At 49.9% G+C, this 24,677-nt stretch overlaps 2 protein-coding genes across 2 annotated transcripts; one reads left to right on the top strand and one right to left on the bottom strand.

Moving 5' to 3' along the window:
- Positions 1-3,241: 3,241 nt before the first annotated feature.
- Positions 3,242-10,256, top strand: LOC124700777 (pumilio homolog 5; the record flags this gene model as incomplete). The annotated part of the gene is given in 9 exon segments (XM_047232880.1): positions 3,242-3,801; positions 4,341-5,764; positions 5,921-6,062; positions 6,197-6,304; positions 8,352-8,564; positions 8,656-8,766; positions 9,080-9,274; positions 9,648-9,819; positions 9,894-10,256. Coding segments are annotated over 9 exon segments (2,948 nt in total), but the record flags the coding sequence as incomplete, so codon positions are not given.
- Positions 10,257-12,893: 2,637 nt separating this feature from the next.
- LOC124700668 (probable mitochondrial adenine nucleotide transporter BTL1) lies at positions 12,894-22,497 on the bottom strand. Its single transcript, XM_047232789.1, has 5 exons — positions 22,154-22,497; positions 20,474-20,568; positions 14,210-14,543; positions 13,544-13,781; positions 12,894-13,469 (listed from the first exon to the last, which is right to left on the bottom strand). The coding sequence occupies exons 1-5, from the start codon at positions 22,334-22,336 to the stop codon at positions 13,219-13,221; spliced, it is 1,101 nt and encodes a 366-aa protein (XP_047088745.1). The 5' UTR covers positions 22,337-22,497; the 3' UTR covers positions 12,894-13,218.
- Positions 22,498-24,677: the final 2,180 nt, after the last annotated feature.

Below are 24,677 nucleotides of genomic sequence, written 5' to 3'. Positions count from 1 at the left end.
AGGTCAAATTGTACACATTTCACTCACAATTTTACATTTATTGATAAAAAATTATTAAAAAATGAATTATCTCAATTCAATAATAGGTAGTTGAGTACATAACTATTAATAAAATATAAAAATCACATTCTCGTATTTTAACTCATAAGCAACAAAACTAGACGTGTCACGTAAGAAATCGACGATAAACGGGCAGGGTATGGGTATACCCGTGGGTACGAGGCTATACCCGTGCCCTACCCATTATTTAACGGGTAGGGTATGGGTACTACCCATGAGCATAAAAGTGTACCCTTACCCTGCCCATACGGGTACGGTACCCGCGGGTACCCGTACCCATGGGAAAAATTGGCATCCTTACATGGTATGGATCAGAGGCATATGGATTACAACACAATCTGAAAATATAACCCCCACCAAATTAAGACAAGTTGTCAATCACAATCATGCAAATAACACTTAAATGATATCCGGGGTTCAATCAATCACAAACTATGACGGGGGATGCAGTGATCTCGGAGATGGAGATGGTGATGATGATGGTGCTGGTGGAGATGTTGATAGAGAGGCCTCCCCCTACGCCAAGGAGGAGTGGTGATGATGATGGCGTCGATTTTCCCCCTCACCGGAGGCTCCGGTGCTGCAGGATCTGCCCTCTCCCGGAGTAGGAGAGGATTTTCGACTCCACCGTCGCCTCTGTAAATCTTGGAAAAATTACGGCGTAGGTTTTCTACCGGGACGGAGCTTTTGTCAAAAGGAGGGGTCGAGACGATGCTCGAGGGCCAAATGGGCCTTGGTGGCGCGCCTAGCAGAGGGGGCGTGCCACCTGACCTCTTTTGGTCCTCGTGGCTCCCCTCTAGTACTTCTATAGCCCACGGCCTTTATCTCGATAAAAAACTGATCAAGTATTTTTTTTCCTTTGATATTTAGATGTTCAAAAGGTCCCCGAAACAACAAAATACAAAAAATAGGTTTTCTGTCTCGCAAAATTAAATACCAATGAAAGGTATTTTATGGGAAAGTCCCATAAATCAACTAAAAAGCATAAATAATGAGCGATCATGCCAAATATCATTCAAAACTAACCATATAAGTATGTGTATTGATAATGTAAAACACACATATCAGTTACCAAAAACCGTTTGTGATTTATCACATACAACTTGTCTGGAAGAAAAAGTTCACTGTATGTCCCTTCTATCGCGCACACGCTTAAGCGTAATTTAAGTGTGAAATATATCAATTACACTTTACATAATACGATCATTGCTTTTTCTGCGGCCATCTCAGATGTTTTTTTTATATTTTGATTGTGTGTATTGCATTCCCGCATTTAATTGCACGACTTCCCTGCAAAACATGGAATTGATCTAAAGAAAACCTTACTGCTATCCCATGTCTTCTATTCTTTTTCAGCCCAACTATGTTAGTTCTTTTTGGACCCCCAAATTTTTAGCACGACAACCCAATTATTTATTTGTTGGCCCAACTATGCACGTTGTCCTCCATCGTTGTGGCATAGTGTTACCAGTAATGCATCTTCTATTATTGTTGCTCATTGTTAATGTGTCGGGTTGCCTTTGAAATATCATGATGTTGTGTCTGCATGCAAGCTAGTGGTTGTACAGGCAATTGTGCAGACTATAGTCTAGTGTTAGATGCTTTCGGTCACATTTTACATAAAAGAACAAACCTCTAATTTCGACCCGAGTATGTTCAGAATCTGCTCCATATTTGAAATCCGACAGAATCCGCATTCAAATTTGCATCAAACACAAATCCTAAAAAATATGATAAAAGAAGTAGTATATGATCTGATTCCTTCACATCCTAATAACTCGTGGAGTGATTTGCATATGTTACCTTGTAGTTATGCATTTGCGACACATATTACCCCATTTGGTGAAACTTCTACCGAAATATGCAATCTAGGTGACTTTAAACACGGTTTTATTACAATTTAGCATTTTACATATTTTTGCTAATTAGGGCCGGCATGTTACGTTCATGTGGCGCGAAAACATGCGTAAACGTGGGAGGGTGTCATTGATGATTATGTCCAGATTTCTCGTATCCGCTAGTTCCATTTCCCGTTTTCCTCCTGATATTTTTGAAGCCCGCTCATCATCTCACATCTTGCCCAATAGACAATCATCAGGAAAAGGGTCCAAACTTTATAAAAATGAGTAATCTAGAAGAATTTTTACTTCATAGGTTATCAGTGGCACAAGTGTACTATAACTTTTGTTTGCACACTGTCACAAATGCATAACTACTAGTGTAGTGCCATCACCTAGCTGACATCGGGGAGTCCGAGTTGCTCCTCTGGGGTGCCCCTAGCATAGTGCCATCACCTAGCTGACATCACATCCCTGCCCCCGTGCTCCACCCACGCGTAGACGCAGCCTATAGGCCCGTCACCGTCGTCACCACGGCATCCCCGCCGCACATCACACCCAGCACGACCCTCAAAGCAGACGCCGCCGCCCGCGACAAGCAATCGGTTCGAGGGTTTTAGACGCGACATCCGCTCCGCTCCCCGGTCGCCGACGCAAAAGAGAAAGAGCAGGGGGGAAAGAAAAAGCTTCGAGGACGACGAGGTCGGCGGAGGCGAGAGGGACTCCAGCTGGTTGGTGTCTCCGGCGACGGGAGGGAGATAGGAGGCGCGGGAGGCTCGCCGGGTGCCGCGGTGGGGGATTGAGGAGGCGGAGTGGGGAGGCCGGAGGCTGGTGCTCGCCTAGGGTTTGCGGCTCCGGCCGACTCTGACGCCTGTAAGGTAGCTCTGCTCCCCTTCTTTCTCGTCGAATTGATGGTTTTAGGGGTTACTATCTGGCGGCCTCACTGGGGAAAAATTTGATTTTGTTGCGATTCGGAGGTGCACGAGTGGTGACTTGGGGGATTCCGGGGGCTGGCCTATGTTTATATTGACAGAGGAGAACATTTGGCTAGCCTTCTTGTATGTTGTTGCTTGTGACTACTGTATTCTTCATAGATTTCCCAATCTGAAAACGTGAAAATTTTGGAAACCATTTCCTTGAACCAAGCTAATTTGGTTGCCTGTTGAATACCAAACCAGTAGATTCAGATAATCTCAAATAGCCATACAAGGAAAAATATGAAATTTGATGCAACTTGGAGATATAGTCAATGAATGAACACTAAATATTCATCTAATCCTCTCTCCCGGCTCCCTGCAGGGTAATGGCCACGCAGGGCGCTGTCCGGTTAATTGGCGGGACAGGGGCTGGCGGCTGGAGCAGCAAGGGTTTCGGTGCATTCGACTCTTCGCTCGGCAACATTCCAGGAGGAGGAGAAGGGCTGGGGTTTGTGGACAATGGCACCGGGGTGTACGGGGCCTGGAGGGAGTCAGTCCCAGATCGGAGCGGAAGCGCGCCGCCCAGCATGGAGGGGTCTCTGGCTGCTCTTGGCAACCTTATAGGCCAGCGCAGTGGGAACTTCGACGCCGGTTTAGGCAGCTTGGACAACGTGACTGGCAGCTCCACGTCTGAGGAGCGGCTGCGTGCCGATCCTGCGTACTTTGACTACTATGGCTCCAAGGTGAACTTGAACCCGAGGCTCCCTCCTCCGATAGTGTCAAGGGAGAGTCGCCGCTTCATGAACCGGGTTGGCAAGGTTCAGGAGTGGAGAGTGGTTTCCCAGGATGACAGCAGTAAGGGCTCCTTGTTTGTACCTCGATCTACCCTACCAACTCACAAGGAAGAACCTGAAGATGATAAGTCTCCGACTTTGGATTCAAGTTCTGCAGATGACGCGCAGACGAATCTTGTGGATTTTGTGCAGGTGAGTATTCCGCGTAGACTAAAAGAAATCCTCTCTTGCCCGCTTTCCATTTCTCTGGTTGATTTGAGTAACAGGCAGGCCCTATCAGGGGTGTTTGTCCTCTGTACCTGCTTGATCCTAGAAATCATATCTAGTGAGTGTCGGACTAAAATTTCGATTGAGTTGCTTTCCTATGTTAAGATGCCATCAAGTTTATATAATACAAAGTTGCAAATGAGCTACCTTACTCGTACAGCAATATCAACCAATCTTTCAGCTGTTAGAAATGGTTGACATCCTTTTGGATAGTCTTCCTGCTTATCTTGTAGAAGTACCAAACAAGAATATGTGTTGCCACTGAAGACATGTGGAACACTTTTTAGTTGTTTACTTGCATAGTATTGAGTTATTTGCGTAGATTCAAATTACTGGCCATGTCGAGTCACATTCTTTCCCATGCTGCACTGGCAAACGAAGCTTGAAATCACTTTATTAGTTTATAATTTACTTTCAAGCATATTGCAGCGGTTCATCTTATTATCTGTCCATATTTTCTCCAGGAGAGCTTTCAGCAGAACACAGATTCTTTGTATGATAACTCTTCTTGGCATCCATCAAGTAGCAATACTGGTGATGGTGTAGATGTCCATGCTAATATTGATTTGTCAAAGGATTTGTTACATGATGTTATCAAGCCATCAGGGTTGAATTCGTGGACACATGTACCTTTGGCCAGTGGTCTGCCAAGTACATTTAGTGACAACCTCGTGTCTACATCTGTCCCCATTTCATCATATTCTGATAATAACCCAAATGTGCAAACTTTTGAGCAACAGCAAGAAAAGCAGAGCATAGGCATGCAGCCTGAAAATGATGTTCTTGTCAGCGAAGCAGTTGTTACTGAACTTGATGTTGTGGACTCAAATATGAAGAATTTGAAGTTAAGTTTGGATACCCATAGCACGTCACAAGTTAAGCAGCAGTGGCAGGGCAATTTCTTGCAGCAGTATGGCTTCTCACCTCTAGTCCAAAGTGACCATATTCAAATGACTCCTCATGGAACACATCTTCCCCATGCTCCTTTTGTTGACAACTTGTCTCATACTCAGCTAAAATTATCCACTGGTAACATGCATCAACTTCTACCTCAACCTGGTATGACAACACCATTTTATGCACCAAATTCGTTTGGAAGCCCATACTATCAGAATTTGCATCCAGCCAGTGCATTGCCAACTCCGTATGGAACTGCTGGATATGCTGTGGGTGGTTCAGGTTTGCCACCTTTTATGACTAGCTTTTCTCCCCAGAGTTCTGTGTCGACCCCTCTCGATAGCACTATCAATCCAAGCTTTAGTGGTAGGCCATCTGGATTTCCTTCAGCAGGGAATCTTACTATGGGAACAGAATTTGTTCAGCCATATAAAACGTATGGGCAACTTGGTTATGCCATGCAGCCACCCATTCCCGACCCGAACTTTTTTCCGTTCTTTCAGCATCCCTCCTTTCCACAGTATGCCTGTGGAAATCAATACAGTACATTGGCTCCAAGAGGAAGTGTTTTTGGAAATGTTGCTGATAATTTTGATCCACAAAAGGTATTTCCTCAAGCACAATATCCGTCCAATCAAAGGTTTGAACTTCCAAAATCTGGAATTTCTAATTCTCCTACAGCCCTAAGAGGAGGAACTGTTCCGAATTATCATGGCATTTCACCCTATGTTGGAGTACCATTGACTTATCCAACAAGCCCAGTGTTTCAGGGGCAACCTTTTCCTGGAATTTCCCCCTCTGCTAGAAGAAATGATTCTGCGAGGTTTCCGTCTGCATCAAGAGACATGACTGCTATTTCTGGGATTCAAGGGCAGCGAGAAAGAGGGAAATTTGATAGTCCGAAGGCATGCACTTTCCTGGAAGAACTGAAGTCCAACAGAGCACGTAGGGTTGAGCTATCTGATATCACAGGTCGTATAGTAGAATTCAGGTTAGTTGTGTTGTATTGATTATTTTGCATTCTAACTTGATATGCATATCAGCATTCTAATTAGACATGCATATCAGCACACATATCATTCGAACTGGACATGCATACTCCATTACCAGTTTTGGACACTAACTTCTGATCTGTTCCTGACCTCAGCGCTGACCAACATGGTAGCCGATTCATTCAGCAGAAGTTGGAAAACTGCACTGCCGAAGAGAAGGCATCTGTGTTCGCAGAAGTTCTTCCTCATGCTCCATCATTAATGACTGATGTGTTCGGAAATTATGTGATTCAAAAGGTATGCTGTTGTATGAATGAATCTATAGCTATCTATTATGGGGAGCAAATTGTTTGTATAACTTTGTAACACATGATCATGCCTTGTGACTGGTGATTACCTGCTGTATAAAAAGTGACATGTAATCTCTGCAGTTTTTTGAACATGGAACTCCTGGGCAAAGGAGAGACCTTGCCACTAAGCTTGCTAGTCATGTTCTACCTTTGAGCCTTCAGATGTATGGGTGCCGAGTAATTCAAAAGGTACTCTTACTCTTTACATTTAATATTTGCTTAACTTTAGTCAGGTCTAATTTTGTTCTGTGGCAATTGTAACTCTATGTGTATGTACCTTGTTCTTTTGTTCTGTATCTAGTTTTTAGCCTGCAAATTAGCTACTTTATTTAACATACATACTGGATAGTACCTTGATTACCTGAAAGGCGTGAGGTATCAAACAGAAGTTCTCCATGTGGCAGGGCTGCATGTTCGCTAACCTGAACATAAAGGTGGACATGACCTTGATTTTGTGTTCGGCAACTAACTTGCTTAACCTAAATTCCTCTTTGGCTAGCTTACGTATGTCAGCTTTGCTAACAATAGAATACGATTTGTGATGGTTAGTTATGGTAGGTTAACCTATTCCACCATTCTAGTGTCTTAACTTAATCATGGTTGTTTATCGGCTAAAGCGTCAAGGCATGCAATATAATATGCCTTTAAATATAACAGTCAGGATTTGTTAGGATTAGAGATGCAAATTTTGGTTTGGTACTTTGGTTCCAACTTGTGAATCAAGAGAATATACCTTTGAGATGAAGCTAGCACGCAGTATGCTCTCTCTCTCTCTCTCACACACACACATACACACACACACACACACACACAGATTAACTGTACTGGTTTACCCTCATTAACCCATTGTTCGGCTATCCCGATCCATGCAGCTTAGACAGTTTCATGCTTGGTAGTACTGTACGCCCTTGCTAATTACTTCTGATCCCGAAAGATGTGAGCTACCAAAGAGAAGATATAGTTTAGGTTTTAACAAGGTTTTTGAGTCACCAACCTTGTGACTCGGCGATTAGTCGACGAAAGTCGCTGTATAGTCGCGAGCTGCACTGATTTTTGGAAAAAACGACTTGGTGATTAGTCGCGACTATACAGCGACTCAAAACCATGGGTTTTAAAAATATTAGCTTAGTTAATACTACCTCCATCCCAAAGCCTAAGGCTTATATTATGTTTAGAAAGTCATACTATGTCAAGTTTGACTAAGTTTTTACCAAAAATCATTAACATGCAAAATACAAAATCAATATCATTAGATAGATAATGAAATATATTATCTTATGGTATCTATAAAATATCATATTTGTAGATAAATTCTTCTAAAACTTTGCTCAAACTTTACTTGTTGATTTGACTTTCCGAAAAAAATATAAGTCCTAATTTTTGAGATGGGAGGTAGTAGCTCTCTATCTTTCTCAGATTAACTTTGCCCTCCTTAACCCATGTGTCTTTGGCTATCCCGATCCAATGCAGCCTAGACGGTGTCATGCTCATAGTACTGTACCGAAATGCTTCTGTCCTGAAATGTGTGAGCTACCAAACAGAAGTTCTAGTTTATATTTAAAATGTTAACTTAGTTAATAGGAGCAAATCTGCATGCAGTGTATCCGAAGGCTACTCTTAGCCATACATTCAATAGCTAGGGGCAGTCATATCGAACCAGTTCAGCTCAGTAGATCATCCGGACATGTAACATCAGGCGTTGAGTCAGAAAAGTCTTTTTGTTTAGGGGGTAATGAGTAAATAGTGGTAAATGCTAGTTTTTGAAGAAAAAATACCAAATTGTTGCTAGCTTGTAGAAAGCATCGAAGAGAGCTAGAGTAATCAGGGAAATTGGAGCAGTGAGTTGAATTGCATTATTACTTGGTGGTTCGTGAGAATATTATTTCCTCCGGCTCTAAATACTTGTAGCAGATATAGGCAAAATATAGTCTAAAATATGTCTAGGTTCATGAATTTGCGACAGTTATTTAAGGCTGGAGGGAGTACTATTATTCTACTTGCGATCAGTATGTTAATTTGGAAACATTACATAGGAAATTTGAAATAGCAAACATGCTTTGTGTAACTAGAAACTGGTGTAATCTGCTATTGTAGCTATTGTGTGGCCTTGCAGTTCCCTGTTGGCATGATATCGGGAGTTCTGGATACAACCAGCATACATTATAGCATCTGATGTGTCATGCTAGTACTATTATTAATAATTTGTGCTCTGTTTATTTCTCCTTATAACACACAGGCTCTTGAAGTTATGGAACTTGACCAGAAAATAGATCTAGTCCGTGAGCTTGATGGAAATATTATACGATGTGTTCGTGACCAAAATGGGAATCATGTTATACAGAAGTGCATTGAATGTGTCCCGACAGAACATATTGGCTTTGTAGTATCTGCTTTTCGGGGACAAGTTGCTAGCCTTTCAATGCACCCATATGGTTGCCGTGTTATTCAGGTGGGTTCGGAATACTACTTGATTTATATGTACTAGATCCTGATATGCTGACTTTCTTTCTCTCGTCAATCTATATACCCTTGCTCTGCAGAGAGTTTTGGAGCATTGCGGTGGTGATTCACAGGGCCAGTGCATAATAGACGAAATATTGCAATCTGCTTGCATCCTTGCGCAAGATCAGTATGGCAACTACGTTACACAGGTGAATTTTTTTGCTCTTCAATACAGTACTTGGTGCAAATTCTTATAATTTACCCTGCAATTAGCCATCACAGCATTGCCCACTGATATGCTAAGAGCACAGTAGTTGCCCCACAGTACTTTGATCTGTAAACTGACAGACTGCCTCTAATAAAAGCAAAATACCTGGTAGTTATGACCTGTCTTTGGTGCATTGGTTAGCACAAGAATATGCTATGTCACTATGATAGCGGATGATGACTTGAGTGAAGTGCCCTTTGCCTATTTTATGTTAGAATCTACCAGCTTATTTCTTTTTCCTTGCTCTTCTGCAGCATGTTTTGGAAAAGGGAAAAAGTAGTGAAAGAGCCCAAATTATCAGTAAGTTGGCTGGGCAGGTTGTCACTATGAGCCAAAATAAGTTTGCATCTAATGTGGTCGAGAAGTGTTTTCAACATGGGGATATTGCGGAACGAGATCTTTTAATCAGAGAGATCGTGGAGCAGACTGACGGAAATGATTCCTTGCTGGTATGTATGATAATCTTGTAACTCAAATGTTTTCCATCCCTTTTCTTGCCCATTCTTTTACTGATAGATGGTAAAGCTGCAATGCTCGAAGATACAGGGTCCTATATAAGTTAAACGTGTCAAGTAGGCAGCAGGTACCAAGTAGGCACTAGCATCCCATTTGAAATCAGATAACAGTTTAGCAATTGCAGATTTACATTTCCATCATCAATTAGGTGCTTTTAGTCGTTCAGGTGTGCACATCTGACTTGAGGAATCCGAGTCCATATATTTGTACCACCCAGTATCTATGATTCTGCTAATCCTAGATTCTATCAGCGTGTTGGACAGTAAATTCCCGTGAGTTTATTTGCTAACCACTTTATGCAATCAGGGAATGATGAAGGATCAGTATGCAAACTATGTTGTTCAGAAGATACTTGAAACATGCAACGATGAGCAGCGGGAACTTCTGGTCAGCCGCGTAAAGGGTCATTTGCAAGCATTGAGGAAGTACACCTATGGCAAACATATTGCGAGCCGAGTTGAGCAGCTTTGTGGTGAAGGTGAGTTTCTTTTTCAACTAGCGATACTTTATATCCAGTACTAGAGAGTGTTTCTAACCCTATGATGCTTTCAGAAGGTTCCGAGTGCGACTCCTAGGTCACTGGACAAACTCTTGGTGGGTGCCTCCTCGACATTTGCACAAATCCATCGGCGAGTAAGAAATCATAACTCGGAACTGTGGTTCTTCCAAGTGCTAACAAAACATGGAACTCCAGCAAGGAAGATTGTACATATGTGACTTGCTTTAGGTAGTTTAGGAGGTGCCAGGCACAAGGTTTAGCAGTGTGCACTAGTGTGTATCTATGTTAGGGTGTGCTTATTTATAATGTACTAGTTGGTAGCTAGCTGTGTGCGAAAATATGTATAGTAGTTGTGTGGTTTGTATGTGTGATACATATAAGTTTGACTGCTTGGTAATGTAAATTGCTTGCTTGCATCTGCACTTGTGTGGTAAAACTATTGTGCATTCATTCGATTGAAGAGAAAAAAGACCTCTATTCATCTAATGCAAATTATACAGAAGTAAATAATTACAAGAACATTCATGCCAAAAATTTATTTCACGCTGAAATTGGACTGCTGATTGAGTGGTTGCTGGCTTGATGCATTGGCGCGGCCAATCCACGACGTTCGCGCTGTAATTTCAGTTAGCCTCGTACCCCTCGACATTGCCGCTGTCCCGACGTGCCCGGCCGCTGCTCCTCGTCCGGCCAACGCTGCCGACCTCGCCGTCGCCCATCTCATCGAACACGCGACCCACCATGCTCTCGATCACGTCCACCGGCAAGAACTCCCGCCTCCGGCCGGCCACCGCACTCTCGTTCGCCTTCATGAACCCGGCATAGGCGCCGCGCACCGACTTGGTCACTGCCACCCTGATCTGCGCCCGGAGGTCGCCGTCCGGGATCTTGTACTCCGCGCCGTGCTTCCTCACCCTCTCCTCGAGCGCGCCGGCGAACGCCGCCGCCTTCTCCCGCGCCTCCTCCGGCGGCCACGTCTTGCCGGCGCTGCCACCTAGGCGCCGGACGATCGGGTTCCACGCGACGTCCTGGTACTCCCACGCCGCCTCCTCGGCCGACGCCTTGTACCGCCGCTTCATGGCCTCCTCCCCGATCAGCTTCGCCAGCTCGGTGCCCCGGGCGCGCATGTAGATGTACCAGTACGCATTCATGGCCATGACGTGCGCCGTCGCCGCGTCCGCGCACACCCTGCGCGCCGCCTCCACGTGCCGTTGCAGCGCCTCCAGCACGTTCGACACCGCCTCCGCTAGTGCCGCGCGGCCCCCTCCGCTCTCCGCTACGCCTTCATCTCCGTCGCCGCCGCGCTCCCGCTCCGCGCGAAGGGCGGTGTCCATGAGACCACGGTAGTCGTCGGACGCGAGGCACTTGAGGTAGTTCACGGCGTACCGGACGATCTTGGGCACCTGCACGGCGTCGGCCCCCGCGATGTAGTGCGTCTCCACGCGGAGCCCGAACTCGTAGAACACGGCTGCGGCGGCGCGCGCGAGGGCGCGCTCCACCTCGCGCGTGCGCTCGCGGATGGCGACCAGCGTGGCCGACTCGCCGGAGAAGAGCGCGTCCAGGCGCCCCCTCTCGCGGCCCACCGCGTCGACCATGTCCAGCAGCTTGAACAGCCTCTGCGGCTCGCGCGCGGCCGCGGCCACGCCGTCGGCGAAGCGGAAGAAGGCGGCCACGATGCGGGCCGCGATCTTGGCGAAGCACTCGGGCCAGACCGCCGGCGGGAGGTGCGCCAGCACCCGCGCGCACAGCCGGCGCTCCACGGTGAGCACGGAGGCGATGGCCACGTGGAAGTGCGGGCTCCACAGCGCCATGGCCGACTCCAGCGACTCCCACTCCATGCCGTCGATGGCCTCCGCCGTGTACACCTTGAGGTACGCCGGGTCCAGCCGCATCATCGCCTTGGCCGCCCTCCTGTACCTCGCCTTCACGTAGATGTCCACGCAGATGTCCAGGCAGTCGTTGCCGGCCAGCGTCTTGGCCATCCGCGCGGCGGCGTCCACCTCGTCGTCCGTGCCGAGCTCGTACTTCTCCGTGTCGCCGGCATCGTCTGCAGGCGTGGCGTGCTTGAGCCTGAGGAGGAGCGCTTCGAACAGGTCCTGGAGGCCGAGCAGGGCCTCGTCGAGCGGGCCCTCGAACCGCATCGCCTCGGCCTCCGTCTCGTACACGGCGCGCAGCGCGGACGCCGCCTCCGTCAGCCGCCGCACGCGTCCGCGGCCGGCGGCCTTGCTCGTCGTGCGGCCAAGGAAGCCCACCGCCTCCTCCACCCTCCTGACGGCCTCGTCCCCTCGCGCCACGGCCTCCTCGATGGCGTCGCGCAGCTGGTCCACGCGGTCGACGAAGGCGACGGCGCTCTCGGTGTCGGCCGGGTTTGCCGGGAGCTGCGCGGCCTCCCCCGCCAGGGAAGACACGAGGCGCAGCGACGCGAGGAGCGGTTCGGCGGGGGCTACGGCACGGTCAATGCGGGCGCGCAGGGCGCTCGTCGCCACGGACTTGGACTGGAGCTTGGAGGAGGAGGACGGCGAGGAGCTGGACAAGAGGTCACCGATGCGGTCGCCAGTCGCTTCAATGGCGGCTTCGGCCTCGGTCGCGGTGGCAAGCACTGACATGATCGCCGCTCGCGAGGCATGAAGCTTCGCAAGGGTGGTGTCTTCGGTGCCCGTGACGATGCCCGCCGCAGTCATCGCGACGGTGGTGCCGGTGGGACACATGGCCGGCCGGCCGGCGTGCGTTCCTATGTCGTGCCGTGCGTACTGCGATGTCTGGCTCAAACAAATGTCGCCTTATATGTCGATCATGAGAAAACTGGGCCGCGTGATCGCTGATGGACGGTGACACTGCTTCGGTGAGAGCAAAGCCGAGGTTTCTTGGCTGATTGGGGACAAATGTTGCATCTTTGGAGATTGCTCCTCCCCCTGTCTTACTCTTCAGAAACGACACGATGCATCAGACAAATCTCTGAGATCCGTTTCTAATACAAAACGAATGACGCGTTAAGATGCTTGTTTGGGAAGAGAAACAGTCATTCTAAAATTATGACATTGACGCAATCCACATTTCTGGGAATGATATTTTGCTTTTCCATTACTGAGAGAATTTCACAAGAGAATATGCTGAAACAGTAGCAGGTAGTTACACAATCCAGTTCTTTCTTATTGAGAGGAGTTAGACAATCCAGTTCTTTCTTATTGAGAGGAGTTAGACAATCCAGTTTAGTGAGATCGTATCAACTAATGCTTCTAATGGCCTCTTTATCTAAGATGATTGGCAGGTGTGTGGTTCCAAAGGAGGCCAAATAGATCGGCAACTAATCCACACACAGCACAATGAGTTTATTCTATCGCAGTGACTGCTGAACAATCTCACACAATCCAAACCAAGCTAGCTAATGAGCTGCGGAGACAGAAGGATGTCCTTCCAGGCCTCGTAGAACACCCAGGTGACGCCGGACGTGGGCATGACCTTCAGGGAGCTCGCCGCCCACCCGCGGTACAGCCCCTTCAGGCCTTCCTCCTTCATCACCTCGGCTAAGGCCGCGATCATGTTGGGTGGGCATTTCCCTTGCAGGGATCCCACCATCAGCCGCTTCCTCGCCACCTCCAGAGGGAAGCTGATCGTGCTTGCCGTCAAACCTGAAGAATCCAAACGCGTAATGTAAACAGAAGGTGGAAACAAAGCAAGGTTCTGGGTGCCGTGGAATCCTGACCTGAAAGAGCTCCGATGACCAGCAGCTCAGGGCGGCTCAGAGACTTCTTTTTATGAGTGCGGCAGTAAGAGGTCTTGATCGTCTCGTACATGAAGTAGTAGCATGTGCTGTAAGGGAGCATGCCGACTAGTGTTGGGCAGAGGCCAGCATAGAGACCGCCGATGCCGTTAGCTCGGTAGATCTTGTTGAAGGCGAGGGCGATACTGGGATACGCCTCGCGGTTAATTGTCAGACAATCCTGAGACAGAAAATAGAACATTAGTATTGGAAAACAGTTTGTCAGCAGATGTACTAGTAAATATCATCAAATCTAATATACAGATAATACAAAGTTCATCAGTACTTCCATCTGATTTGGAAATAGACGGTAAATCATAGTACTAGGATTTAAGACAGAGGTAATATGTCATCGATAGCAACCATCAAATTTGAACAAGAACACTGAAAAAGTCCCATCATCTGGAGAGGTCAAGAAACAGTCTAGCGAGCTAATACAGAGTTAGATGTGATGTACACATAATAAAAAAGAGTTATGTGTTCCCTGCTGATTTGGAAATAGACAATAGTACAATTTAAGACAGAGGTGATATGTCATTGGTATTGGAATTTTTCATCATCTGGAGCAGGCAAGAAACAATTTAGTCAGCTAATACAGATGTGATGTACCTTAAGAACCTCAAGAGGATGGCACACTAAAGTGCTAACTATTCCAGCAGCCGCACCGCCAATGGCAATCGGAGATAGTAAGTGAAGAGGCAGCTCAATTTTCAAACCACCGAGCTGTATCTTCGGGCAACCATCCTCTTTCCACCTCTCCTGTGCTGATGTCATACTCCGTTTGACACACTCGAATGTGCCAAGCTCGATTGCTTGAGTAGGAATTATGCGGATCATATTAATTGTGTTACCCGCCCAAAGTCCTTGCCAGCCATTGTGCTCCATGATCTCCACAAAACTACCAAAGATCTGTTTTGACCCTACCCCAACAATCATTCTTGTCCTGAAATCAATCACACACTATGACATTATTTATTTTTATGAAGATAAAATTAAATGATTAATTGTGGTATTTCAGCGTACAGGTTATGGGGTTGCTTAATCAACCCCACATACTTAAGTTGTAGCACACTGGAAATAACTTTTCTTATGGTTGATACAAACACTGCAATGAATTACCACTTTTCAGCATATTTCACAGCTGTGCAATGAGTTCCAACAACTGAAACATTTACAGATCAAATATCCATGACTGCTCATAAGCGAAGGAGTGGAGGCTTTCTTCAGATTATGTTATTCCAGTTCAGAAAAAGGTGCATGTGACATTGTAATAAATTGGATAAAACAAGCTCAATTTGTGGATTAAGACACCTACTGTGGTAGAGACTAGGGTTCTACCGGGTCTAGGGCGGAGATTGTAAGGGTGGAAGTGAGGGCGGAGAGGTTGGAGAGCTCGGCGCCGGCGGCTGGGCGCCGTCGCGGAGGAAGGAGGTGGCGGCTAGGGTTGGTGCGGCGGGGGCACAGGGGTCTCCCGTCTCCCTTCAGGAGACGAGACGAGTAATGATACCGAATATTGTCCGATTAATCTCGAAGGGATACAAGTGTTTATATAGGAGGACGGCCTCCTCTAAACCCTAATTTACTTGGGCTAAGCCCCTAATTTACTTGGGCTAAGCCCATAACTAGCCACTAGTGGGCTTCCTGCGTGTATAGGTCAAACCGACCATAACATCTCTCCCCGCTCTTCTCAAACAGCTCGTCCTCGAGCTGAACTTCTGGAAATTGCTGGCGGAGATCTTCAAGCTTCTCCCAAGTCGCCTCGTCCTCTGGCAGGCCTGTCCAATGCACCAAGACGTGCCAAACACCACGGCGCTGTTGGGCCTTCAACACGCGAGCCACACTCGCCGGGGCAGGCTCGAGACGCCCATCCGAAGTAGGTGGAAGAGCTGGTGGCGCAGAAGGAGGGTCGCCCGGTAGGCCTTCGGGAGACCGACGTTGAAGACGTCGTGGAGGCGCGAGCCCGCAGGCAACTCGAGGCGGTAGGCGAGCTTGCCGATGCGCTCCAAGCACACGGAAAGGACCGGCGTAACGAGGGCCCAACTTGCACCGGGAGCGCGGGTCCAAGGACTGGGTCGTCCGGTGAAGAAGGCGGAGCCAGACCCAGTCGTCCACCGCAAACTCCGCCTCGCGATGATGAGCATCATAATACCTCCTAGCCAGCTGCTGAGCCTGAAGAAGTCGCTGGCGCGCCTCAGCCGCATCTCGTCGCGGGTACGCAGCAGGTCATCCGCCGTCTCGGCACGGGCCGTGCCAGACGCATAGGGAAGCATCGCCGGTGGTGGCCTCCCGTAGACCACCTCAAAGGGAGTAGTGTGCAGCGCGGAGTGGTAGGACGTGTTGTAGCAGTACTCGGCCCACGCCAGCCAGTCCACCCAAGCTCGTGGACGATTCCCGGTGATGCAGCCGCAGGTACATGGCGATGATCTTGTTGACGACCTCGGACCGGCCGTCCGTCTGAGGATGAAACGCCGTGCTCATGCGGAGCTTCACGCCTGCCAACCCAAAGAGGTCCCTCCAGACGTGACCCGTGAACACAGGATCACGATCACTGACGATGGAGGACGGAAACCCGTGGAGGCGAACGATGCCGTCGAAGAAGGCGCGTGCCACGGACGCCGCCGTATAGGGATGGCCGAGGGCGATGAAGTGCGCGTACTTGGAGAAACGGTCGACCACCGTGAGGATGACGGACTTGCCGCCAACCTTCGGCAGCCCCTCGATGAAGTCCATGGAGATGTCCGCCCACACCTGGGACGGCACGTCCAGCGGTTGCAGTAAGCCCGCCGGACGGAGCGTTTCTGTCTTGTTCCGCTGGCATGTGACACACGCTCGCACCCAGTCTCGCACCAGGACGCCATCCCCTGGAATGTAAAAATCAGCGCGGAGACGGTGCAGGGTCTTCTGGACGCCCTCGTGACCTGCGGAATGCGCCAAGGACAAGGCCTGGTGGCGCAGGTCTCCATGATCCGGCACAAAGATGCGGCGCCCATGGAGGAGTAGTCCCTCGTCCAGGCGCCATGGCGCGGCCAGCTCGCCGTCGGCCGGCGCCGGCGCAGCTGCTGCGCATCCGCGGCCTCGGTAGTAGCGCGGCGAACCTCGTCGATGAAGGCGAAAGATGGCCCGGAGTGGATGCAGAGGGCCGCACCGACCGTGGGCGCGTCCGCGGCGTCGTCGATGTCGCGGCGGGACGAGGCGTCGGCGACTGTGTTGAGGCGGCCGGGGCGGTACTCGACGGTGAAGTCGAAGCTGAAGAGCTTGCTGATCCACTGATGCTGCGGCACTGTGGAGAGGCGCTGATCCAGCAAGAACTTCAGGCTGTAGTGGTCCGTGCGCACACGGAACGTCCGGCCCCAAAGATACGCCCGCCAGTGGCGCACTGCTTGGACCAGACCGATCAGCTCGCGCTCATATGCGGCGAGCTTGTGGTGGCGCGCGGCGAAAGGACGGCTGAAGAAAGCGAGTGGCCCCTCGCCCTGGTGAAGGACGGCGCCGAAGCCGATGCCGGAGGCGTCGCAGTCCACCACAAACGGCTCGTCGAAGTCCGGCATCTGAAGAACGGGGCCCGTCGTGAGTGCCCGCTGCGGGCGGCGAAGGCCGTGGCCGCCTCCTCGTCCCAGGAGAAAGCGTCGCGGCGAAGCGGTGCGCGTGAGAGGCGCGGCGATGAGGCCGAAGTCCTGGATGTACCGCCGGTAGTATCCCGCGAGGCCCAAAAATCCGCGAAGAGCTCGCGGCGACTGGGGCGTCGGCCAGGCGGCGACAGCGGCGACCTTGTCCGCGTCCATCGCGACACCGTCGGCGGAAATGACGTGGCCCAAGTACGCGACGGAGGTCGTGCCAAACGAGCACTTCGAGCGCTTGAGATGAAGACGATGCGCTCGAAGCTCGTTGAAGATGATGGCCACGTGCTGCGGTGCTCCGCCCAGGATGCGCCGTAGATCAAAATATCATCAAAGAAAACAAGCACAAAGCGTCGTAAGTAGGGGCTGAGCACGTCGTTCATCAGGGCCTGGAAGGTCGCCGGCGCGTTGGAGAGGCCGAACGGCATCACCAAAAACTCGTAGTGGCCATGGTGAGTGCGGAACGCCGTCTTGGCGATGCCGTCCGGGTGCATGCGCACCTGATGATAGCCCGAGCGCAAGTCGAGCTTGGTGAAGAAACGTGCGCCATGCAGCTCGTCCAGGAGCTCATCCACGACGGGGATGGGAAACTTGTCCTTGGACGTGACGGTGTTGAGGGCGCGAAAGTCGATGCAGAAGCGCCACGTGCCGTCGGTCTTGCGCACAAGGAGCACGGGGGCGCAGAACGGCGACGTCGAAATCCGGATGATGCCCTGTGCTAGCATGACCGCCACCGGCGCTCGAGCTCGTCCTTCCGGCAGCGGGGGTACCGGTACGGCCGCACAGCGACGGGCGCCGTGTTCGGCAGCAGGTGTATGCGGTGGTCACAGGGCCGCGAGGGAGGGAGGCCCTGCGGCTCGTCGAAGAGGTCGCCGTGCTGCTGCAGTAAGTCGGCCAGGAGCGGGTGCGCCTCGTCAAGCGCGGCGGCCATCAGGTGGAGCTGCGGGGATGCGCCGGTGCTGCCCAAGCCCGTCCAGTGAACACGGCGGCCGCCCTCGCGCCAGAAGATGAGGGACAGCACGTCGAGGTCCCAAAGGATGGGGCCTAAGGTGCTCAGGAAGTCAAGGCCGAGGATGAAGTCGTAGCAGCCCAAGTCGATGCCGACGCAGTCGATGGAGAAAGGCTCGTCGCCTACGAGCACGGGAACCTGTCGCGCCACGCCCTGGCACGTAAGACGGTCCCCGTTGGCGACGGTGACGCTGTACTTCTCCGATCCCGCCGGCTGGAGAGCGAGGCGGCGCATGGCGGTGTTGGATAGGAAGTTGTGCGTCGAGCCTGTGTCCACCAGCACAGTGAGACGCTCCGCATTGATCGTCACCGGGAGCAGCATCGTCTTTGCCGTCTTGATGCCCGCCATAGCATGAAGAGAGACGACGAAGGCGGACGCGTCGACCGGCGCGTAGGTCGTGACACCGGCCTCGCGTGACGGTGGCGGCCGCGAGCTCGGCGGTGAGGGCCTCCACGTCGGCGTCGTCGACGGTCTCCGAGTAGAAGAGGCGGGCGCACGTGTGGCCCGGCGCGTACTTCTCGTCGCAGTTGAAGCACAACCCCTGGCGGCGCCGCTCGAGTTGCTCCGCAGCCGTCAGCCGCTTGAAGGGGCGAGTCGGCGCAGGAGGGCCCGCGGGAGCGGCGGGGCGGTGGGCGTCGGGGCGGGTCGGAGCGCGGGACGAGCGCTGCCACGTTGCGCGTAGACCTGCTGCATGGCGATGGCGCGCTGCTCGTAGGCCCGTGCGTAGTACATGGCCGTCTGCAGGTCCGCGAGGCTCGCGCATCTCGACGTCGACGCGGATGTAGTCGGGGAGGCCGCCGAGGAAGAGATCGGCGCGCTGCCGCGCCGAGACGCCCGGGGCATGGCACGCGAGCGCCCGAAGCGGTCGGCGAAGTCCTCGGACCGTCGTGGTGAAGGCGAGGCGTCCCGGCTCGGCGAGCGGCTTCCGCGTAGGGTCGGCCCAAACCGCCGGAGGCACAGGTCGCGGAAGCGCTCCCGAGGACGGCATCCCGCCCTCGTCCCGCTCGAGGGCGTAGTACCAAGTCCGCGCGGCGCCCGTAGGTGATAGGAGGCGATCCACGTGCGGTCGGCGCTGAGCGTCCGCTGCCCTCGAAAGAACTGCTCACACTGGTTCAGCCAGTTCAGGGGATCGGTGGCGCCGTCGTAGGTGGCGAACTCCAGCTTGGTGAAGCGGGGCGGCTGCTGTGCCAGAGGCGGGACCTCGGGGCGCCCTCCGGCGGCCCGGGTTGAAGGACGTGCTCGCGGCGAAGGGGCCGCAAACCCGCCGAGACCGCCAAAGGGGTGGGCGGGCTGCTCGAGCCGTCGTCCGCGCCGCAGTCTGAGTGTAGACGGGCGACGCGTCGATCCATGTGGGAATTGGCGAAGGCGATGGCGGCCACCACGCGGGGCGACCGTTGCTGGCGGTGGAGGCGGGCGGTGGGGGCGGCGGCGGAGCGGCGGCCGGTGGGGGCGGCGGAGGAACGGCGGCCGGTGGGGGCGGCGGGTGCTGGCCGGCCTTGATCTCCGCGAGCTCGAAACGGATGGCGCGGAGACTGTCGGCGAGGTCCGCCAAAGTAGCGGGCAGGAGGTCGAGGCCCGTGGGGGCGGCGGCGGCCTGGTCTCCGTTGGAGGCGGCGGCGGCTCCCTGCAGCGCGTGGGCGCCGGTCATGGCGGCGGCGGCGGCGGTGGTGGTGTTGGTGGCAGCGGCGGACGTGGCGGCGATGGGGTCGACGGGGGGGCTGTTGGAGCCCATGAGACCTAGGCAATCTGATACCAAAGTGGTAGAGACTAGGGTTCTACCGGGTCTAGGGCGGAGATTGTAAGGGTGGAAGTGAGGGCGGAGAGGTTGGAGAGCTCGGCGCCGGCGGCTGGGCGCCGTCGCGGAGGAAGGAGGTGGCGGCTAGGGTTGGTGCGGCGGGGGCACGGGGTCTCCGTCTCCCTTCGGGAGACGAGACAAGTAATGATACTGAATATTGTCCGATTAATCTCGAAGGGATACAAGTGTTTATATAGGAGGACGGCCTCCTCTAAACCCTAATTTACTTGGGCTAAGCCCCTAATTTACTTGGGCTAAGCCCATAACTAGCCACTAGTGGGCTTCCTGCGTGTATAGGTCAAACCGACCATAACATACTGCTACATACTTAAGTTCACTTCTATGATACTAAGAGTATACAAACAAAATCTCCTGGTACATTAAGAACCTAATTTATGTATACAAACTTACTGAAGTGAATATGAAAGTACACATGAAAATAAACTAAATACCTGATAGTTTCTAGAGGAGCAAGAACAGCTTTAGTCATAGCACCAGCCATTGCCCCGCTAACAAATTCTGCAATTTCTCTACGCCTCAGGAAAGTCTGCATTAGATATAAAAGTTCTTAGCTTCATATGTAACAACTCACAACTCCATCATCATCCAGCAGAAATTTAAACTCATACACAGCTATGAATAAATCCCTAGGAACAGCATTTCTGCAATTACCACTCTACAAGCATTCACCACTGTCAGTATGTTTCTTTTTCTTACATTGTTTTCACATGGTACACGTTGCAATGAAGATAATTTAGTAAAAAAAATCATGACATAATACAGATTTGGATTTTTTTTATCGTTTGAATAAGAACAGCGAGTGACCACTGTATCTAATGCAATTCAGGACTGTATCAGTAGTTGCATTTTCTTGCCGATTTATAAGTCCTAAATATGTGGTAATATCTACTACCCAGCATATTGAAGTGACTAGGTGAGTGCGGCCTAGACGTACTACTATTGCATTTTTCCATTATCTAATTCCAATTTCATCATCCACTTCCTTTGTATGACATTGCCTGATTCAAACATCTCAGATACAACGGACTAGGTATATTGCCTCACCCAAATAAGCAGGAAATAATGTTTCTGAAAATATCAAAATGCATCCACTAAATCAGGTAAGCATTTCTTTTGGAAAATGAATCAGGTAAGCAATTAAACTGCTTGCTATAATCACGTTAACATTTCTGATGGTTAAATCACGTGAAAAAATAGTTAAGGATCTTAAAGATAGCGACTGTTATAGGCATGAAAGTTTCTGCACAGGGCAGTAGTTCCAAATGGCGAGGAAAACTTGAAGTTTTATTTTTTGGCATGACCCGGTCTAATTTGGAAGTTGGAAGTTGACAGGGATAGGAAAAACAAGGGACAGTAACTAAAAGACAATCCCTTTATAATTTCTACACTAGGCAGATTTCAGAAGACCGAGAAAAATCTCAAGCACCAATGGACAAAATTTATGCCATCGTCAAAAGGAATATCTCACCCAAGCAAGTCCGGAGGAATATACCGAAAACAATTAAAATTCCTTCACCAAATCAGATGAACATATACAGAACTACTTACTCTAATCACATGGAACTTTGACTAAGGATCTAAATGACAGTGACAGTTGGAACTTGAGAGCTTTACTTATTTTTCTCCAGTTTTTCTCATATAGAAAGACAAAAGAAAGGGATTCCCAGAAATAAAGAAAATTGTTAATACACCACAAGTAATAGTTTATAGAACAGATCATTCATGTATGTACAGCTTACGTACAGGCGATTAACTTCAGGTGTTTTTTTCTGAACAAATATCTAATCTACCCAAGGTACATGAGCACGATATCTGAACAAACTAAAACAGCGAGTAGGTACAATTAAACAGCGCAAAACAGAAGGCAGAAAGATATATCAGGAGAAGCTAAATTTAGAGCAAGAAAGCAACTGGACAGTCTCAAACCTGACAAACATGAATCAGTTAACCGCAAAACTAGGCACACCAGTTCCAGTTAAAAAGGCTAGGCTCCCGCGTTGGCCGCGAAATGAGTTTCTAAACCGTCCCGATTAGCATTACCCGCACGCCCACACGAACACACAAAGCTCCCAAACTGAGACGCTAGGGAATAGGGATCTGCAGTTCCTTACCCTGACTGCGGCGCCGACGTCCGGCAGACCGAAGGCTGTCTCCCCGTCGAGGTAGTCGTCCTTGGCGAGGCGTACCCCGAGCAGGCCATCGCCCTTGAACGCGCCGCCGCCGCCGCTCACCGCGGGGAAGCAGATGCTGGCGAGCGCGAGATTCTTGCCGCCCGCGGCCTCTTCCACGCCCATGGACAGCAGCGAACAAGTAGGGGTGACGGGAGGAGCGCGCGCGAGAATGGTGGCGCGGCGCCGCTCTCTCCCACGCTCCGCCGCTTCTCTGCTCACCGTGGAAGGAAAGAAAGGCGATGCCGCGGCGTCGGAAAAGAATCGGCGCAAAGCGCGAAACGCCCACGATTTCTTCTTTCAAGACAAGTAGAGTAGAGAGGAGGACCGGAGGACAGTGTATTTATGCCGTATTTCCTAGACTGAAGAAATCGGAATAGACCGTATTTTTGTTTTTCTTCAGGAACGCATAGGCTTTACGCGTATTTGAGCCTTGTTTCTTCACTCACTCACTCACGTGGTTATTGTGCATATTTGGGTGGTCTCTGGTGATGTAAACACTTTGGCATTTTTTTCGCCTGATTTTTTGGTAGTTTCTGCGTGTGTTTTACACGTTTGTACGTGATGTGTATTTTCGCATTTGGGGTTTTCTCAGGAGAGGCACCGTATTGAGGGAGACTGCCGCTGTGATCTCACGGGAGATTTTTTTTTCAATAAGGAAAGCAATTCGGCGAGCTTTACTAATTTGGAAAAAAAAAACTTACAGTACGTTGTTTGTCAGTTTTGGCAAAACTAAATCTAGGTCCCGCAATCATCAAATACTAGATGGACCCAGCACGCTCTGCTGCGCTGACCTCAAATATTAGCACTGTTTTCTAGGAGAGAGACCATAACTGCAGCACGACCAACCACCGCTGCAGCAAGAAGCCGAAAACAAAGACCGAATCGAATGTACGCCAAGAAAACATAAGCGCCAACCCCTTGCCCCGCTGAGACGTCGAACGCATGTGCACAATACAGAAACAACGACAGGTACCCACAGCCAACCCACAGGTGAACTCTACGCTCCCCACTCTACCGATAGGCAAGCGCAAGCAGACGAACGTTCAACTCAGTCAACAAACAGTCAGTGCTAGCTACTTGTCATAGTAGATGAATATACTCCTAATTATTCATAGTAGATAGCATTAAACATAGTTGCACATGTTACTACAATAGTTGTAATCTAAGAAGGCTAATACCTGAGGGAGTAAACATAGCTGATGAAGTACACATGACTATATCTCAGAAGGCTACAAACAGATGGAGCAAATGTAGCCCATGATACATGAAGTACACACATGACCACCACAGAAACCCAATTGACAAAATAAGTGAAACTGGTCCCATCCATAGTACATTGTAGAACATGGATGCGGAACATCGGTCCTATTCATCTCAGAGTAAATACTGCAAGAAGAGAAAACCAACACAATTTATATACCGAAGAAGCACGTACAACAAACAAATGTAGAATGGTAATATATTTGAAGTTATAGGCATGTGTTCAGAAATACCCCCAGTCATGATCCAATCGGTTGTAGCTGAACAGTGCTCCTATAGGTTATCAACCACATGTTGATTCTAGTATGTGTAGTGAGTAAACCATTTTCATCAATTTCAAGTATCTTTAATCCTTCCCTGGATCTCTTGACATAGCAACATACAACTACCATGAGAAAACAAACATTTTGGTAGATAGGCACCTAAAGTTGTCATGCATAGTTTATATTTTTATAATTGCAGGCCAAGTCCAATCTTCAATTTCCACATGTATTGTGAACATTTAGTAGGGTCTAGGCCTACCGGGGATCAACAAAGATGCAACATCCAACGAAGGAACCACAACGACTATACGACCATCAACTCATAAAGATGTGACAATTGTATGACATAGAGTTGTTTTCCATGTACCTATGGCATAACACATAATAAACACCTCCTGTTGAATTGACACCAATGATATTATCTGATTGTAGATGGCACGCTGGTCATGGTTTAATTTTTTCACGAATAAGAGAACTCTTCTTAAAACATTTTTGTTGCACTTTTGCTCTTCTAAAATCAACGCGGTTACCCAATACGAATGGACTCTCTCTTTCTCCCCCTCTCTCTCTCTATTCGTAATCCTAAAAGATGTCACAGCTGAAACAGAGAAGGCTGGAAAGATCCGTAATCCTAAAAGCAAAGGCATGAACGAACAAACGATAAAGATATGCTTTTCAGTGAATTCATGAATTCCGGAACAAAGGCACTCGACAATCAGAGAAGCGGCCTCCTGCAAGCAAACCTAACAATTCGGCAAAGAATAGAGCAATGCACCACATGTAGAGAGATATCTAAAACGTGGAGAGCAGACCTCACTTAGCAGAAGAAACACTGCTTTTGAATGAGCTTTGGCTTCACAGAGCAACTCTAGCAACCAGCAAGACAGGAGTACACTCCACTGTAGAAATAAAAAGGACAACACAAAATTAAAACAATAGAG

Source organism: Lolium rigidum, chromosome 1 (genome assembly GCF_022539505.1).
Source record: "Lolium rigidum isolate FL_2022 chromosome 1, APGP_CSIRO_Lrig_0.1, whole genome shotgun sequence".
Taxonomy (NCBI): domain Eukaryota; kingdom Viridiplantae; phylum Streptophyta; class Magnoliopsida; order Poales; family Poaceae; genus Lolium; species Lolium rigidum.
The sequence above is the reverse complement of the archived record's forward strand: the minus strand, read 5'-3'. Positions and strand labels throughout refer to the sequence as shown.